Genomic DNA, 18,657 nt, shown 5'->3' on the forward strand with positions numbered 1-18,657 from the left:
GCAGATCCTGAGGTGGAAGTGAGGCCAGATGTCTTTGTCAAGCATCATTTCCTCAGACCTCTTTCCTCCTCACCTTAGATCCCATGTACAGTGCCTGGATCTCACAATGTCGGTCGGTGGTCAGTTCTCCATAGAAGTGGGAGGTGAGGTAGTTGGCCAAGAAGTGTGAGGTGGCTAAGCTAGGGTGCTGGTCCAGGGACCTCTCTGTGACTTCAAGGCACATGGTGGGATCGGGGATTCGTTGCAGGAGCTGTAGCAGAGGATAGAGAAGGAGGTGAGACCTACAGAACTCTCAAGCTGGCCTTGCTTGGCGTGAGAAGATAATATTTAGGTTCATGTATTTGGGAACTATCTTTCTTGACTCATCTGTGACCATCCCCATACTTCACTAATGAGCTGTGGCCTTGAGAGGACCCAAATGCTCCATGTGGCACCTAAGGCAGGCCTAGGTTCCTACCTCAAAATGAATGTAAGTGGCACCCTGAAGCACGGAAGGGGCGGGCCTGCAGTGGCAAATACTTTGCATGGGCTTCAGTAGGAAGCAAGCCACCTGAGTTGAGTAACCTCGTCCACCCCCCCTCCACCCGCCATGAGAAGTGTGAAGAAGCAGAGCTTACCTGAAGAGCCTTCTCATGCTCTTTTCTTTCTAGCAGGTGGAGAAGATGCTTGTGATGTAGACCGACCAAGTGTTCTCTTGGAATGGGGTACAGATGGCCCCATTCCTCACACAGTTCATACTCCTGGAAGGAGATACACACCTTCAATCACTTCCTTTAAGTTACTAGCTGTTGGGCTGGGGAGATGGCTCAGTGGTTAAGAACATTGGCTACTCTTCCAAGAGGACTTGGGTTTCATTCCCAGCACCCACATGGCAGCTCACACCTATCTATAACTCCAGTTCCAGAGGATCTGGCACCCTCACACAGAGGTACATGCTGGCAAAACACCAATGCATATGAAATAATAATAAATCTTTAAAAATTTTGTGGTAATACAACCTTTGTGTGAACCTTCTTTTTTCTTTTCTTTCTTTTTTTTGAGACAGGGTCTCTCTATGTAAGCCCTGGCTGTTCTAGAACTTGCTATGTAGACCAGGCTGGCCTCACTGCATAGATCACTGCATCTGACTCTGAGTGATGGGATTAAAGGTGTGCACCATCATGTTCTGTTTCTCAACACGGCCAAACTATCCCAGTGTGCTACTGTCTGGGATGCTCTCTATGCCTCTGCCTGACCTGCCTTCTTCACCATGATCCTTTGCTTTCCAGATGATGGTCAGGTGCCCTGTCTGACTCTGGGCTAAGTTCCGTCACTCAATATTTCATGTTGCATTGTTGTGGGATGCATCTTACATTGCCTTCCCTCCCAAAATGTGAGCCACTCAAGAGCAAGGACTAAGCTTAACTATCTGTGTCTTACCACCATTTAGTACAATGCTCAGAAGCATTTAGTAAATGTTTCTTAAATAAACAGATACATGCCAGGCGGTGGTGGGCCATGCCTTTAAGCACTTGGGAGGCAGAGACAGGCAGATTTTTGAGTTCAAGGCCAGCCTAGTTTACAGAGTAAGTTCCAGGACAGCCAAGGCTACAGAGAGAAACCCTGTCTCGAAAACCAATCCCCCCTAACCCCCCCAAACCCATCTACATTGTGACCTTTGATTTTTCAGCTTCTTAAAAGATACATTGCTATTAGTTCCAAAATGGATAATGAACTCAGAAAAGTGATTCATAGTCATGGCCAATCATGGGAATGCTACTTGGATCAATAAGATACTACCCTAGTGGCAAAAAAGGGACAATATAAAGAGTTTGCAATGATATGGTGCAGTGAGAATATAACTGTGACATCTGATTTGCTGACAGACTTGATTTCATCCGGGTAAAAAGGGATATATAACAATTCCACATGTAGGAACATTCTGCATGTAGTGTAGGAGATCTCACCCAGGAACACTAGTGTGACAATATCATCCACTCTATCTCCCTGTGTGTTTGAAAATCTCACAATTAAAAGAAACAAAGATTATACTGTACTTACATAAAATGTGCGGACCCTGATACCTGCAGAGGGCTCAGTCCACATGACTAGCTAAGGCGCTACAGCCTGGGAAGGAAGATGAATCCATCCTGGAAAATGGTACCTGTGATTCCAGCATCATGCCCATGACAGCTGATGGATCTTCAGCACAGCAGCTCCTCAGAGTCTGCCAGTCACACCACACTGGGGGATCCTGTAAACCCAGGATCTGAGGAAAGACAGGCAGACTCACAAACCACCTGGCAGCTGTTCCCACCATGAACACATCATTGGTATGTCCATGGAAGGGCCATCCCTCGAGCTCCGCCCCAATGTCAAGCTGTCTCAACTTTCCAGGAAAGAGGGGGAAGAAAGCAAACCAGCAAAGGTTGTCTAGAGACAGTAAGCCTCGCCAGGAGTAAAATCGGGGGGTGGGGGAAAGTCTGACCAGCAGTCAGGACAGGAAGTTCTCACTGGTGAGGACAGTCAGGCCTCCTGAGGTTACCTGTCCCCAGTTTCTTTATCTCAAAACTCTACCCAAGATGTTCTTCCAGCCTGAATGTTTTGTGGATCATCCTTCCCACAGTATTTTAGGGTGAAAACTGCTTAAGAGGCACAGAGAGAGCTTCCCCCTTACCATGTGCACCTTGCCTGGTGAGCTCTAGGCTCTGTTCTGGGCCACAGGGGAAAGTTCACATTGTACTATATACTGGTTATGCAGCTGACCTCCTGGGTCTGTCTCCCTGGGCCTCATCAGCTTGGACACAACACATGTCCCACAAGAATCTTCCACTGTCTTCTACTCTCAATGCCACAGTCTTTACCTTCTGATAGACCCGCAGCTCCATCAGCTTCCTCTGCAGCTCAGATTTCAGTTCTTCTTGGACAGCCGTGTCTGAAACACAGTAGGCCAGGATCTCCAGACAGGACTCCAGGGGCCACCTGTCCAGAAACCGTAGGGCCAGCTGACTTCTCAGGGATGCGTCCTTCACAGGAAACAGGTACTGCCAACCTTCCTTGTCTATAAGACAAAACAATGTTCAATGACCTGAAGGAGCTTAAAGGCCCAACTTAAGAGGGCTTTGCTCTACCTTATGACACAGGAGCACAGAGGGTCCTTCCAATCCATGTGACTGGAACCATTACATGACAGACAGAAAACCTCTACTCCTAGTATCCCTTTACACAAGCCTGTCACAGTTGTGGCACATTCTGAAGGGAGAGAAGGAGAAAGGACAACGGGAGGAGAGGAAAGGAAGGAAGAAAGGGAAGAAGACTTCTAATATTTTGTTCTGCTGCCCATCTGGTACTCTTGCAAACTCATCTTGTCAGTAGGGCTTTTGTGTTCCTTGCAGTTTCCACTCTGCATCCCATATATAAGTCATTGTGGGTAAAAGCTTCAGTCCCTAAATATTCTCTCACTGAGTAGTAGAACTCTCTTTCCCTTACCCGTCCATAAATCTGATCTTAGAGACACAAAAACATAGACCCCAAGCAACTGATATCGTACAGTTCTTTTAGTGGGTTTCTTAACTTTCTTGGAGGGTATTTTTCTTTCAAAGGGCAGCGCTGCCTCTCCTACAAAGCCACTCTGTACAGCACATCTGGCATTGGCTCTCTCTCCAGTGGAGGTCTACAGCTCATTGGCTTTCTATTTTGATTATACATAAAAATCTCTTCTATTTACTTTTTCTTTGTTTGTTTTTTTGATGTTTTGAGACAGGGTTTCTCTGTGTATAGCCCTGGCTGTCTTGGAATTCACTCTGTAGACCAGGCTGGCCTTGAACTCAGCAATTCACTTGCCTCTGCCTCCCAAGTGCTGGGATTAAAGGCGTGCACCACCACCGCCCTGCTTCTATTTACTTTTTTGATGTGTGTATGTATATGTGTGTGTGTGTATGTGTGTGTGTGTGCGCATGAGGAGATTAGAAGTTGGTGTTGGGTATCTTCTATTGCTCTCTACCTTAATTTTTAAAAAAATCTTATTTGTTTAATATTTTGTGTGTGTGTGTGAAATATGTATATGTAGTCTAGTTGCACACATACCATGGTAGAGGTCAGTTTTGGGAGTTGTTTTTCTCCTACTTTTATGTCAGTTCTGTGGTTCAGACTCTGGTAATTGCACTTGGTGGCAAACACTTTTACCAGCTGCACCATCTCACTGGCCTCAGACCTTAGTTTTGAGACCCTGTCTTTCATTAACTTGGAGCAGTTGTTTTGGCTTGACTGGCTAGCCAGATCGCCACTAGCATCTATTTGTCTCTGTCTCTTAGTGCTGGGGTTACAGATGTGTGCTGGACTACATGTGGCTTTTATGTGGCGCCGTGGATCCAAGCTTAGATCCTCATGTTGGAGCAGCAAGCCCTTTATTCACCTTGCCATCTCCCTAGTCCCTTGTTTTGTTTTGAGAAAGGCTGTCCTCAAACTTTCTTCGGGTTCCCAAGTGCTGGGCTATAAGCATTGATCACCAGGCCCAGCTCCCAGTTCATTTTGCATAAGCAGTTCTATTAGCATGTGGATGTTCCAGTCCCTGTACTTATGGCCTCTGGCTGCCTTCGTGCTGCACTAGCGGAACGGCATAGCAGAGACCATGTGGTCTAAAAGGATTCTGCAGAAAATGGTTGCTATGGTCTCTTTTACAGTTACCACTTAATTGAACTCCATCCTGGGCCTCTGAAGGCAGGCCAAGATTGCTGTTTATACACTTGACAATAATTCTGATATGTAGGATTGAAAACGTTGGTTACTGGTTCTAGACACATATTGTAAAGCGAGATTATGGTGGCATGTCTCCCTAGAGTTGCTGTGAAGACGACCTATGATCATACCACAGTGAATGCAAAGTGATGTTAGTGCTAGGGGGATGGGGAGGGAGAGCATCCTGCTTACCACACACAGTAGCACAGGTCAGGACCGAATCCCGTACACTGCTCAGGTCGTCCAAGTCTTGCCCATACACGTCGATGAGTTGAAGGGCCCGTGGCCAATCTCTGGCCACCAAAGCTTCCTCAAAGGCCTCAGTTAGTATGTCCAGGGCCAGAGAAGAATGTAGGCCCAGAAGCACAGTAGAGAGACTGGCCTGACCACAGAGACTGGCTGCCAGACTCTGTCTTGGCTCAGAGGCTTGCTGTAGAGGCTCCCAGTTAGCCAGGAGGGCATCCTCAAACACAGGAAACTGTTCCAGAAGGTGCTCACACTCCTGGGCTACCTTCTCTGCAGTCAGAGGTGCCTCCCTGCGACCACGCAGTTCCTTCCAAGACAGGCTGGGCTTGCTGACCTTTGTTCCTCGGGAGGCCCGCAGACAGGCCACCATGGCCAGGATCTTTGAGCGAGACTTAAGGAAGGCCAAGGCAGAGGCGGTGAAGGCTGGGAGTGAATCCTTTGGGGAGGAATAAGACTTTCTCTCTGCTGAGGGATTCTCGCTTGGTCTAGGAGAGTCCAGCATAGAGAGGGGCAGGCCATCCAGAAGGTGAGAGGCGTGCTCCTGAGCCAGCATGCCTAGGTGGGTCACGAGGGACGAGGCCTGCTGGCTTTGTTGAGATAGGCAAAGAGTAAGGGGCTCACAGCAGCAGCTGACAATGACCTGTGGCACACTTAGGTTGAGATGCTCTTGGGCAAGAAGGGCTGCCAACCTGGTGGGAGAAGCAGAACGCATGTGAGGCCTGAACACATAGAACCCGTTGCCCAGTCTTTTACAAACTCACTCACTCAATCGCTCATTTATCTTAGCCTAGGTTTTACTGTGTGGTCCTGGCTGACCTCACAATTGTTGACTTTGCCTCCCAAGTGCTGGGCTTGTAGGCAGGTGTCACTGCGTAACAAAGATGAAGGCTCTTAGTCATTCTTTTAAGAGTAATCTAAAAGGTAGCTCACCAAACACACTATGCAGCTTCTTTTCACTTCATAATCTGAGGGACCGGTTCATAGCCTTCTACACAGAGGGGATTTTTCTATAGATATAAGGTGTTATATAACTTAATTCATTCCACCTTAGTGGACCATGGGGTCTTCTGGTCTGTTGCACATGTACTTTTCATATATGTACAACCAAGTGTCAGGATAAAGACCCATCAATTTGCTTAATTTTAAATAGCACACAAAATAATAGATTTCATTATGGTGTTTTTATAGTTTGCTTTTGTGGACCATTCTCTGTGGCCCTTCTCTATCTGCTGGCTCCCACCTCTTTCAACATTAGTAGTTAGTCCCTTTCTTTTCTCCTCTTCTTCCTTCTCTTTTTCTTCCTCCTTTTCCTGTTCTTCCTCCTTCTTTCAAGACAGGGTTTCTCTGTGTTGCTCTGGCTATCCTGGAACTCACTTTGTAGACCAGGCTGCCCTCAAACTCAGAGATCTGCTTGTCTCTGCCTCCCAAATGCTGGGATTGAAGGTGTGCACCACCACTACCTGGCTGTCCTCTTTGTTTTCATATCTTGTATATCTGATACAATACCCCCCAAGCAAACCTCTTCTTCTCATCTTGTTCCCTTTCTAGTTATATGACCTATGATCATAAAACTATGTAGTAATTAAAAGCTAGGATCTGTATATAAAGAGAATATATAGTATTTGTCTTTCTGAGTCTGTTACTTTAATATAATAATTTGACGTTCATTCAGTTTTTTTGTAGTTTCATCTTTCTTTATAGAGATTTGGCTTCCATTGTGCATGTACAATATATTTTCATTGTCTATTCATCTGCTGATAAACACCCCAACTGATCCCATTTCCCTGCTGTGAATAGGTTAGCAACAAACATGGCTGTGTAAGCATCTCTGTGGCACAGCAGAGTCTGGATGCATGTGAGTGGTGTAGCTAGGTCATACAGTACTCCTGCATTTTGATCTTAGAGAAAGCACCGCACTGATTTCCACAGTGACTGTACCAGCTTCCTCTCCCACCAGGGCTGAATAAGGATCCTGCCTCCCGCATCTGCACCAGAATTTGTCATATGCTTTTCTGATTATTGCCTGGGGTGACGTGGAATCTCAAGGTAGCTCTAGTTTGCATTTCCCTGATGGTTAAAGATGTTCATTACTTTTGTAAATATTTATTGGACATTTGTGAACAATTTTTAATCTTAGTAGATAATGATAAAATGCCTTTCCACAGGAGCTATAGCAATTTTTATACCTTACAAACAATAGTCTCAAGTCTGAGAATGCTTATTTTCCTACAAGCTGCATGACCATCACTGCTGACCCTCTGGCTTTCACATATCTGTCAGTGAAGAGTCACCATTAGTCTCCTACTTAGAACACACACTAGTGGTAGCAAGAGAGAAAGGAAGAACGTTGAATTTGAGCCTGCTATGGAAGAATACGAATCTTCCCAAGTGAAGCGCACCTGTCTGGGGGAACTTGTCTTTCAAGCAGGAGATGTGACACCAGTTGGGAAGAGCTCTGCTGCAGGAGAACAAAGGGATTTCCAACCTTGGCCTCCACGTTATCTGAGAGAGTAAAGAAATAATCTTTGTTTGCTTTGCTGGGTGCAACTGCTCAGGGCCCTGTTTCAGAGAATCCATTAGTCATACTGTGAGCGACAATGAAGATAGCAAGGACAGTCTTCTGTTGACTCATAGTAGGCACAGTGTTCTCACCATGACCCTAGACACAAGTTAATCCACATCCCAGCATTAAAGACTTCCGACCCACACAAACGTCAGGGGCCAGTCTAGCTACCAACGGCACAGAATGCTCGACGCAACCTGACTGAAGTTGAAGCTGACAGTTTGAGCATCCATTTCTGAAATGCTCTGAAGTGCTTTGGCTCCTGGAATGTCTACATGCACATAATGGGGTACCATGGGATAGGATCTAAGTCTAAACATTGATGTTTCAGTGATCTCTTATGCACAGAACCCAATACAGTATTTTCATGCATTTGTGCTTTAGACAGGACCTGTCAAACCATTTATGGCATCAGGTTGGTGGATAAAAAGGTTGGGGATCTGGAAAATCTAAGATTTCAGGTTTTTATCCATTCACTTGGAATTTGCTATCACCTTAAGAGAGAATCTAGGACTCATGTCAAAAGCCTGATTTTTCTCCTGGGCTCTCAAATCCATAATGGACCCCAGTTCTGACAGAATTTTTGTTTTGTTTTGTTACAGGTTATTATATAGCCCAGACTGGACTGGAACTCCTGCTTCTTCTCTGTCCTCCAAGTTTTAGGATTAGAGGCATGTGCCATCACACCTGGCTTCAGAGATATTTTTGAGGCACCAATCCCATGAGATGTTATTGAGGACTTCCATGAGTTAAAAAATTTTACTTAGCAAAAAGATGCATAAAATAGAGTAATAAAGAAATTTACAAATCTGATATACTTATTGTATAACTAGAAAGAACTTCTTGGTGGAAGGGCAACTTGGAAGTGGGATATCATTTGAGATGTAAACAAATAGAATTAATAATAACGATGAAAAAAGAACTTCTTTTTCCAGTTTCTCTGTGCAGCCTTTGGCTGGCCAGGAACTCACTCTGTTGATCAGGCTGGCCTAGAACTCACAGAGATCCGCCTGCCTCCCGAGTATTAGAATTAAAGGCATGCAACACCAATGCTGGGTTAGAAAGAGCCTCTTAATGAAGCAACTGCCAGTCATGACTCCAAATCTTTCTCAGTACTCACCAGGGTCAGAGCTTAGACTCCGGAGGAGGACTGCAGCCAGGCTGCTGCAGTAGCTGAAGAAGGCTCCCACATAGTCAGTCTGTCTGGAGCCTGTCTGTCTTCCCAGGGTCTTCTGGAGGAGCTGACTTTGGATGTGCACAGGGTGGGCCTCTGCCTCAGGGGCTTTCTGGGCTGCCTGCTCCACTAGGCAAGAGAGTGGAGTACTCTTGGGCTCTGTGAGGAATCCAGGCGGGAGAAGAGATGTGGCTTTATTCTACGCTTCTAGCTTTGAGTCAAATTTCTAAAAAGAAATTTTCTATTTATTTATTTGTTTGTTTTTGAGACTGGGTTTCTCTAGCTACCTGGAACTCGCTTGTTCTGTAGGCCAGGCTGAATTCAAACTCACAGAAATCTGCCTGCCTCTGCCTCCTGAGTGCTGGGATTAAAAGCATGAGCTATCCACATGTAGTTCTGTTTTTTATTTTTATATATGTGCCTATATGTGAATTTGGGTGCCTGCAGAGGCCAGAAGAAGATGTGGGACCGGCTGGAGCTAGAGTTCAGGTGTTTGTGAGCTACTCAATGAGGGTGCCAGGAACTAAACTTGGGTCCCCTGGAAGAGCAAGTACTCTTAACCACTGAACCATCTCTCTGGCCTCTCAGCTTTGGACTAACTTGTGACCCAGTGTGTAAGCTGAGCTTTCTACATAGTACACTGGGTGTCTACAGGACATATGTGACTATGTAAGCACCACACTTAGAAGAAGGTAGACAAAACAGACAGACAAACAAAAATCCCAGTTCAGCCAAGTGACCATTTGATCCCAGCCAAAAAGCGCCTGGAGTCTTGTGAAAGCAGACTACATAGTTCTGTATTGACCCTGCTGTCTCTGGGGTGCAGCAGCTTTATGATGACCATATGAAGCTTTTGAGGAGCCTTAGCCAAAACCAACCCTGTACCAGCTGGGTGTATTTCTCACCAGGAATAATAAAAAGAAATGTACCTGTTCATAAGAGTGTCAAGTGTCCTTTCAACTGAGTTATGGAAGAAGGAAGTGTGGTTCTGAGATGTGCCTTGCTTAGCTAGAAAGGGCTGACTGAGCCCGGCTCTAGAGGGCAGAGCCTCTGCTCCAAAATGCTCACACGTCCTTGGCTGTCTCATCTCCCTTTTCTGCTGTTCTTTTCTGCTTATCTGTTCTTGTGCAAACAGACCTGTACCTGGCAACACTAATGCCTCTCTCAGTGACTGGAGAGCCTGATCCAGCTGTTGGGAAAGGCTGGTGTGGCTGGCAACGCAGTCTTCGGTGAGGCTGGGCCAGCACATCTGAAGCAGCTCAGAGATGCTGCATCGTGGAGCGCCTCCTCCCCTTTCTTCTAGACTGTCTATGGAAAACATGTGAAAAGGAAGAGAGAAAGAAAAATGTCTGCTGATCCATTGTTCCAATCCAGGAAAGGCAAAGGGGTGGAGTAAAGCAACTCACCTGATTTTGTTAGTCCCGTTAGTGTAAGTGGATAACTGAGAATCTTACTAATTTGCTGAAGGACAAACGGAAAACCTCGCATACCATCAGGATTCAGGATAACCTGGTCTAGCCTTCGACCTGAAATAGACAGGAAAAAATGGATTCTCAGAGGCTGATGCTCAGTTTTGCAGTTCCTTGTATAAATCTTATCTTTTCTAACAGTAGTTGCAAGGTACACATTGTGTCATTTTGGGTGACAACAAGCAGACCTGGTGTATGCCATGCCTGAGGCTCGAGGACTACCTCGGTGAGATGCCTCAATTGTTAGCAGCAGATTCAGAATCTCTGAAGTCTCTGTGGGATTTGCTGACCAAAGACAAAGGGACACTTCCTGGGGATTTGTCTTCCTATTCTCCTCAGCCATGGGCCTGAGCTGGGATCAGATTTGTCTTTTCTAATTGCCCAAGGCTATCTTCATAGTCTTTCTCTCGAAGATAGTGGGTCTCAACCTTCCTAATGCTGTGACTCTTTAATACAGTTCCTCAGGTTGTGGTCACCCCTCAATCATAATATTATTTTCATTGTTACTTCATGGTTGCAATTTTGCTACTGTCATGAATTGTATTGTAAATATTGATGGTCGTATGTGATCCCTATATAAAAGGGTTGTTTGATTCTCAAAGGGTTGTGACTATACGTTGAGAATCACTGCTCTAAGAATTCCATGCACATGTCCTAGGACATTTTCCTGTACCCTGGCTTACAGATTCGTGGCAGTCCCAGGCTACAGTAAACATCTTCACCCAGGAGGGGCCTGCAGTGTCATGGTACTCATTCCTCTGGAACCTTGGTTTTTGTAGGCTAGCAGATTGAACCAAGGGTTCCAGCATGCTATCCTCTCACCCCACAGGTCTGTATCTTTTTAAAGTATGTTTCTTTATTTTTACAAAGTAGCAATTGGTGGGTTTCTTTGCGGCATCTTTATGTCATAAGCCTTGTACTTCCCTCCTGTTCATCTTCTCTCTTCTGCTGTGGATCGTTGCCTTCCTTCCCCAGAAGTCTGGTTTGACTTCCTTCAATTTAATGACAAACCAGAAAAGAATTTCCCTAAATGACTGCAGGCTGCTGCCTCTGAATATGATGAGACACCAATAGTCTGTACTTACTCCATTAGGATGAGGGCATTAACTAATGTTTTGTACCTTCTCCCTTTCCTCCCCTCACAGCTTCTTAAAGGTTCAATGAGCTCTTTGGCACAACTGAGAATGAATGAATGAATGAATGAATGAATGAATGGGAATGAAGGGAGGTGAACACCGCCCACTTACCCCGGCTCTCAAGGCTGCTGTTCAGTCGCCGCTCTGCTGTTTCTAAGAGCTGTTTGCAGGTCTTCCAGAGCTGGCACTGGCAGCAAGCCAGGTCAAATGCAGCCATGGCAGGGGGACTGAGGTCTTCCAGAACTTCTCTAAGAGGAGTGGTGGTCTCCATGGGAGTAGCATTTATCCAAAAGTCCTCCTGGAGCGTGAGGATGGGGTCTTCGGAGGGGCTAAGCAGCTTATCAGTCACATCAGAGATGGAGTAAAACACCATCCCTGGACATGCAGCATTGGAGCAAAACATAATGGTTAGGGTGATTCTAGCTACCACCTTATGAAAAGTAGCTCGCCTGAGGCTCTTCTGCACAGGATCCGCATGCTAGGCTTTCACTAGGGCCTATTCATGGGAAACACTCTAAAACACATTGCTAACAAAAAGCACAGTAGACAACCCTACTGCAGTCAGAACCCCACTCTGCCTGAAACGATGTTCCTACAGGCACAAGACAAGGACTTGGGTATGTATTTTAAACAGGCACTGAAAAGTTTCTGGAAGCATATGTAAAGGTCAATCACAGGATGGCAACTTGATGATATATGGAGTCTGGGAGTTCTGCTTTAGGAAGAAGGAAAGGTGGCTGTTGGGGTATACTGGCACTGCTGGGAATCAGGCTGTAGCCCCCAAGCTGCAAATGTTAACAAGTGATTTTTTTTGTTTTTTGTTTTTTGTTTTGTTTTGTTTTTTTTTTTTTGAGACAGGGTTTCTCTGTATAGCCCTGGCTGTCCTGGAACTCACTCTGTAGACCAGGCTGGCCTCAAACTCAGAAATCCACCTGCCTCTGCCTCCCTAGTGCTGGGATTAAAGGCGTGACCCACCAACGCACGGCTTCGAGTGATTTTTTTTTCCACTTTAGGAACAGTCACGCGATACTGCTTCCTGCGGAATAACTACAGAGAAGGGAACTGCTCCTAACAACCCTCTAAAGATCCCGTGAGTGATTACAAGATGCACTGGGGCAACCCTCCTGCTCTTTTGCTTAGGCTTTGAGGATAAGCAGGGGTGACCTGAGAGGCAGGTGTGCAAAACACTTCCTCAGGGAGGGTGCTGCTTGGAATGTGTCAGGATTGCTGGCTTTAGGACAGGTGTCCTGCTTTCCAACATCTGTCGACTCATGAAGATCTGGGTGGTTTCTTCCCTTAAGCCACCACCCCAGTTATCCCTCCACCTTTGATGTCAGCAAGGAAGACAAACCTGCTGCTGCAGCACTGCCAATGGCCTGGAGAGTTGAGCGCCCACTGCCAGTGCGCCGGATGGTGTTATTACCGCCATCTGAATTCTGGTTTTCAATCTTATGTTCTACGCGGGCCAGCTCCTGAATCACCTCTTGGTAACGCTCTACAAACATCAGCTCCCCGGCGCTAGGTGAGGACTTGAGGTTGAACATGAGTACCACCTGTCATGAGAAGGGAAGGAGTGTGGCAGAGGTGGGTCCACAGACTCTGGGAGTTTCCAGAGGTAGGATGCTGGCCCAGTTCATTAAACTATGGACCTACGGTGGCCATTTTACAGGACTAGAAAGCACTGGATTTTTTTTTTAATTTTTTTTTTTATTTTTAAATTTTGAGACAAGGCTTTTCTGTGTAGCCCTGGTTGTCATGGAACTCACTTGGTAGACCAGGGTAGCCTCAATCCACCTGTCTTTGCCTCCCAAGTGCTGGCATTAAAGGCATGTGCCACTATACTAGGCTGACACCGAATGTCAAGAAGAGGCTAAATACAAATGGCTTTAAAAAGCCCATAAACCAATCACCAAAGGTCCAGTAGGAAATAAGCAAATGATATCAGTCATTTTAGAGGAATCACCTATGCAAAATATACAAGAAAATATTTTTCCTGACCAGGAATTTAATTAATGATACTGTTTCTGTTGCTATGAAAAACACTGTGACCAAAACAAGTTGGGGAGGAAAAGGGTTTATCTGGCTCACACTTCCATATCACTGTTCATCACTGAAGGAAGCCAGGACAGGAACTCAAGTAGGCCTGGAACTTCTGGGCATGAACTGATACAGAGGCCATGGAGAGGTGCCGCTTACTGGTTTGCTCCTCTTGGTTTGCTCAGCCTGCTTTCTAATTAGAAACCAGGATCCCTAGCCCAGGGGTCGCTCAGCTCATCAATCACTAATTAAGAAAATGTCCTACAGGCTTACCTGTAGCCTGATCCTATGGAGCCATTTTCTCAGTAGAGGCTCCCTCCTCTCTGATGTTATACACACACACACACACACACACACACACACACACACACACACACACATACACCATGCAACTCCATTTCTGATCCAGGAGTATAACTCATTGTGAAGCCCAGCATGTGTGAGACCCCTGGTTCAATCTGTGGCACTAACAAAAACAAAAAGAATTCGTGGGGTGGAGGCATCACCTATCCCTTGTCCAGAAGTTCCTATTTATTAAAGCAGGAACTCTAAAAGGTACAGTGGGAACTAAGGAAAGATCATCTTAGCATAGTTTCCCCTAGATCTGCTACACAACTGAAGTCACACCACAGAAAATTCTAACCTAAACGTTTGGTCAGGGACTGGCATAAGTTTTAAAAAAATGCACTGAGAGTTTGAAGCATAAGTGGTACTTAATGCTATTGAGTTTAAACAACACACATGGTTCCTGCATTTCTCATGACTTCTGTATAATCTTCTTAGACTTACTATGAGGTGGGAAAAGCAGGAATTATACTGATCTACAATAGTCCATGGAGGATCAAGGCTTGGAGAGCTTGAGTCTTTTGAGTGCTATTTTCCTTTCATACCAGGGCACTCCGGTTTGCTACCACTATGTTGTATGGTGAATGAGCTGTTATTCTGTTTATTACCAAAGTTATCTGCATTGTGATTTTTTTTTTTCAAGACTGGGTTTCTCTGTGTAGTCCTGGTTATCCTAGAACTTGCTCTGTAGACCATGCTGGCCTCAAACTCAGAGATCCATCTGCCTCTGCCTCCCTTGTGTGGAGATTAAGGGTGCGCATTACCATGACCAGCTCTGATTTTTAACTATATAAAATCACAGATATGTTCACAGAAGTATGAAGAAAGAAACAAAAGTTTCACTGTTATGAAGTAGTGAGACTGTGGCTATTTTATTTTGTTAACACACTACTTCTATTAGGAACACAAATAACTCAATGTCTCTAAGCCTGCAGTGCTGAGCATGGGGTCTGCACACACAGAGACTCCTTTCTATTTCTTCTGCTCAGTGGGACCTCCTGCAAGTGCCCCCAAGTACTTTTGACGTCACATACACTTAGCTTTCCCTGAGGCTGGATATGACAGCCAGTCAGGGGCTCAGTCAGCATGCTTTACTGTGATGAGGTGTGGCTATGGCTCTGCTTACCTGATGGGCTTCTGCAAAGTTCCCCCTGAGGATACAGGATGCCAGCAGAGATTCTGGCGGGGAGAACATCATGGGGATGATCGAACTCTGAGGCTGGGGCTGAAACCGGCTGTCCAGCTCCACCTGTCCAGACACAGCACTCAGACTCCCTTCTGGTGTTGGGTGTAAGAATGTTGGAGACATTAAGAAAAAAAAAAACAGAGTTGTCATTTCTCTATATTCCTATAGTTTCTATAAAAGATTTGTAAATGCCTTTTTATTGTTGTTTGTCCAAGACAGTGTTTCCCTGTTAGCCCTGGCTGTTCTTGGACTTACAGAGATCCACCTGCCTCTGCCTCCCGAGTGCTGGGATGAAAGGCGTGCACCACCACTGCCTGGGTTAGAGAGAGCCTCTTAATGAAGTATTTCTCTTCTTCCTTTCCCTAAATAATTGCCATTTATGACTCCATAAACGAAGGGCAAACATCTATTACCGTCTTAGAATATAAGTACCAACTACCCTCTCGATAGTCACCTTTTTCTCACTGCTGGGTCACATAACTAAGAAAGAGCGCCTTTTCCCTTCCCTCAGCAGACATCTGCTGCTATCTGCAAGAATAAACCTTGAACAAAGCTTCAGTTCTAGTGTTTACACCACAGGGCATGGCAAGAGTGTATGAGGGCAGGCTGTCTACCGGTAGCAGCTGGCTGGGATGCACACACCTGAAGTACTTGTGCTCAGCTCACTACTTGTCCCTTCCACGGATGGGTTGGAGCCTCTTTCCCGGCCATCTAGAGGTAATAGATCGAAAATTTAGTCAGCAACTCCTTGCAGTGTACAAAGTGTGAAGTCAGACTACAAACCAAGATCTAGGTAGACTGAAGCTAAAGGATGAGTAGAGGATGGAGGGGAGGTAAGATGTGGTCACAGAACTCTCTGGGTAGCAGTTTATACCAATGGCTTTTACCATGTGGGTCTTAGAGCCCGGGGAGCTTGTGACCAACATCTGAAGACAAAATACTAGCGATAGTTCGGCAAAATAAAGGCACACCTATCATGACCAGGAAACAATGTGGCACAACGAAGGAGTCACGACATTTTCTGACATAGAGGATGTGTCTTTAGATATGAAAAGGGAGGAAATAAAGTGTAAGCCAGGCCTGCAGTAAGCTGCTTGCTTCAAAGCCTGGGGGTGGCGTTGGGTGGGGGAAGCTGCTCAGTGCTAGTTATCCTCAGTGCCAATGGAGGCTGTCTGTCCCTTAGTGTGGCCTGAGGAAGGCTGTGTCACCCACCAACCAACCGTGTCCCCTTGGCCCACTGCTGAGGCAGCTCTGTGGAAAGAAACAGCTGTGAAGAGAAGGAAATGGAGTGCATGTTTGTGGGCTGGGGGACTCTGGTGGGTGCAGACTCTGCCTGTGTCCCAAACCAATCAACTGAGATGCATCAGAGCTGAGTGACATCACCACTACACAGTTACCCAGGTTTCTCTCATGTCAACCTTCCCCTACCCAGAGGGTCTACAGCCTGTGTGTGTGTGTGTGTGTGTGTGTGTGAATATGTGAAAGGATATGCACATTGTGTTGCATGGAAAAATCTCTGCATAGCTGGGTAAGAAACTGTTAAGAGCTGACTATGGGAGTGGGAGGATGTTTTTGTGGTTCTGACCATATGCTCAGCCTGAAGGAACAGGCAAGCACTGGCATGCCTCTTTGTCAGGTGTATGGGAACAAGGCTTGAGAAGAGTTCTTTAGATCACCTGCCCGGGTCCTTCTGGTCCGACGGCCTCGGCGGAGACTAGAATGCCTTGTGGCAATGTGCCGGTATCTTCGGGAAGGCTGCTCCTCTGAAACAGCAAACACAGGCACGGTGACCAGCTTTGATCTGACCGCGCGGTGCTCTTCATTAAGCTCTAGGATTTGCAGCACTGCCCTGGACTGCTACAGTCATATGCCCTGGATCAGGGTGTGGTTCCCACATGCCTGCCCCTTGCTCACATAGCTGGGGCTTTTCTCCTTTCCTACTCTCTAGACTTTCTAGTTCTGACCCCTCCTCTCACCTGAGCCCTGGTTGCTTGTTACCACTTTGTACCGCCACTGTGCCTCGGAGAGAACCTTTGAGAACCTCTGCAGGCGGCTCTGCAGTGCATCTCTGGCTGCCGAACAGCTCTGGTCTTCCAGCAGCTTTGTCTCCCCGGGAGTGCAGTGGCTGCTGATTTCACTGAGCTGCTCCTGAATAAGGCTGAGGAATGCTCCTATTGCAGACTCGTCAGCCAGGAATCCATTCATGCCGCTAGTATAGTGCTTCAGATCCAAAAAGCTGTGCTTGTGAGGCCCCGCTGAACTGTCTTTCGGTTCTGCCTTTGGACAGCCTGGCACTGTGTGAGCAAGGTTCCTGGGTCCCATGGAAGCCCGCTCTGACCTCCTCTCAGTTGCGGCTACGTGCTGAGGGCTCTCTGATGGAGACCTCAGACCCAAGGGGCCTTTCCCCTCAATGTCCTCATCCTCGGCATAGTCCTCGGGCAGGTGAGGCTCTGAGTGAAGGTCGGCAGAGGTAAGGAGGAGCAATGAGAAGATGTTTTCCAGGATTTCCAGGCACAGAGAGGCGGGGATGCTGTGTAAATACTGTCGGCACCTGGCCAGGTATGTTGGGAAGAGATGAGAAGCACCTAGGAATGGATGAGGAAGAGACAAGGGAGAGCACCATTAGAAAGCAGAGCCCACTGAGCAAAGCCATGCTTCTGTTCTTACACTCTGACATTCTTTCTTATCTATGACAAATGCTTCCTTTGTATTTCAGTTCTAGGGATTAAGGTAACATGGGCTCCTTATTGTAACCTCAGTTCTACTTTAACCTCCCACTATGCTTAAAGAGGACCTTAGGCTGCCTAGGTCTCTTATTCCACACGTATGTAGTAGTGCAATTCTGATCCCAGCATTCTGGAGGCTGAAGCAGGAGGGTTCCCACAAGTTCAAGGCCAGCCTGAGTTATAGAATGAAACCACCCTAACAAAGGAGGGGCTGGAGAAATGGTTCAGTGCTTAAGAGCACTGGCTGCTTTTCTAGAGGACATGGGTTTGATTCCCTACATCTATATGATGGCTCACAGCCTCTGGATCTCCAGTTCTAAGGTCTGATGTTATTTTCTGGCCTCTGTGGACACCAGGCATGCACATAGTACACAGAGATACATGTAGGCAAAACAGCTATATATAGTTAAAACAGTAATCTAAAAAAATCAAAAGAAGAGAAGGAGGAGGGGAAGGAGAAGGCAGAGCTAAGCTTGGTAGTTCATGCCTGTAATCCTAGTGTTTGGAGGCTTCAGAGTTTGAGGCCAGACTAGGCTACATCAATTTCCATTTGAACTGACTGAGGAAGGCAGGGAGGAAGGAAGGAAGGAAAGAAGGAAGGAAAAAAGGAAGGAAGGAAGGAAAGAAGGAAGAAAGAATGGAAGAGAAAAGAAAAAAATCATATGTTCCACTTAGAGTACTACTTCTTAATACTAAGCTTCAATTTATATTTCACACACAAAAATACATATATATATGTTTATATATATTTATATATAAACATAAGCTGTACACCTAAGTTTAAACCAGAGTTGATAAGAAATATTATTTTTTCTATTTTTTTTTTTGTTTGTTTACAAGCATAGACAGGTTTACTGGAAAGCTGCTCTCAGATGAGTTTACTGGCCCCAAGGATGGAAGCCAGGGAAGACACCATGGGGAAAGAGAAGGGGGCGGGGGAGAGGGAAGAGAAAGAGGAGTGTGTATGTGTGTGTGTGAGAGAGAGAGAGACAGAGAGACAGACAGACAGACAGACAGACAGACAGAGAGAGAGAGAGAGAGAGAGAGAGAGAGAGAGAG

At 46.1% G+C, this 18,657-nt stretch overlaps 1 protein-coding gene across 5 annotated transcripts in view; it reads right to left on the reverse strand.

Annotated features, from left to right (window-relative positions):
* Zfyve26 (zinc finger FYVE-type containing 26) overlaps positions 1-18,657 on the reverse strand; it is a 63,477-nt gene that overhangs the window by 30,153 nt on the left and 14,667 nt on the right. For all 5 annotated transcript variants that reach the window (XM_031355553.1, XM_031355555.1, XM_031355551.1 and 2 more), the window contains exons 11-25: positions 16,849-17,457; positions 16,549-16,635; positions 15,515-15,583; positions 14,813-14,964; positions 12,656-12,857; positions 11,416-11,679; positions 10,106-10,225; positions 9,843-10,007; positions 8,646-8,858; positions 7,362-7,464; positions 4,909-5,651; positions 2,844-3,040; positions 2,144-2,248; positions 618-740; positions 74-250 (exon numbers count right to left, since the gene is read on the reverse strand). In XM_031355553.1, coding sequence (XP_031211413.1) covers positions 74-250; positions 618-740; positions 2,144-2,248; positions 2,844-3,040; positions 4,909-5,651; positions 7,362-7,464; positions 8,646-8,858; positions 9,843-10,007; positions 10,106-10,225; positions 11,416-11,679; positions 12,656-12,857; positions 14,813-14,964; positions 15,515-15,583; positions 16,549-16,635; positions 16,849-17,457 — 3,329 coding nt within the window. The remainder of the gene's footprint in view (positions 1-73; positions 251-617; positions 741-2,143; positions 2,249-2,843; positions 3,041-4,908; positions 5,652-7,361; positions 7,465-8,645; positions 8,859-9,842; positions 10,008-10,105; positions 10,226-11,415; positions 11,680-12,655; positions 12,858-14,812; positions 14,965-15,514; positions 15,584-16,548; positions 16,636-16,848; positions 17,458-18,657) is intronic.

Source organism: Mastomys coucha, unplaced genomic scaffold (genome assembly GCF_008632895.1).
Source record: "Mastomys coucha isolate ucsf_1 unplaced genomic scaffold, UCSF_Mcou_1 pScaffold6, whole genome shotgun sequence".
In the NCBI taxonomy this organism is placed as follows: Eukaryota; Metazoa; Chordata; class Mammalia; order Rodentia; family Muridae; genus Mastomys; species Mastomys coucha.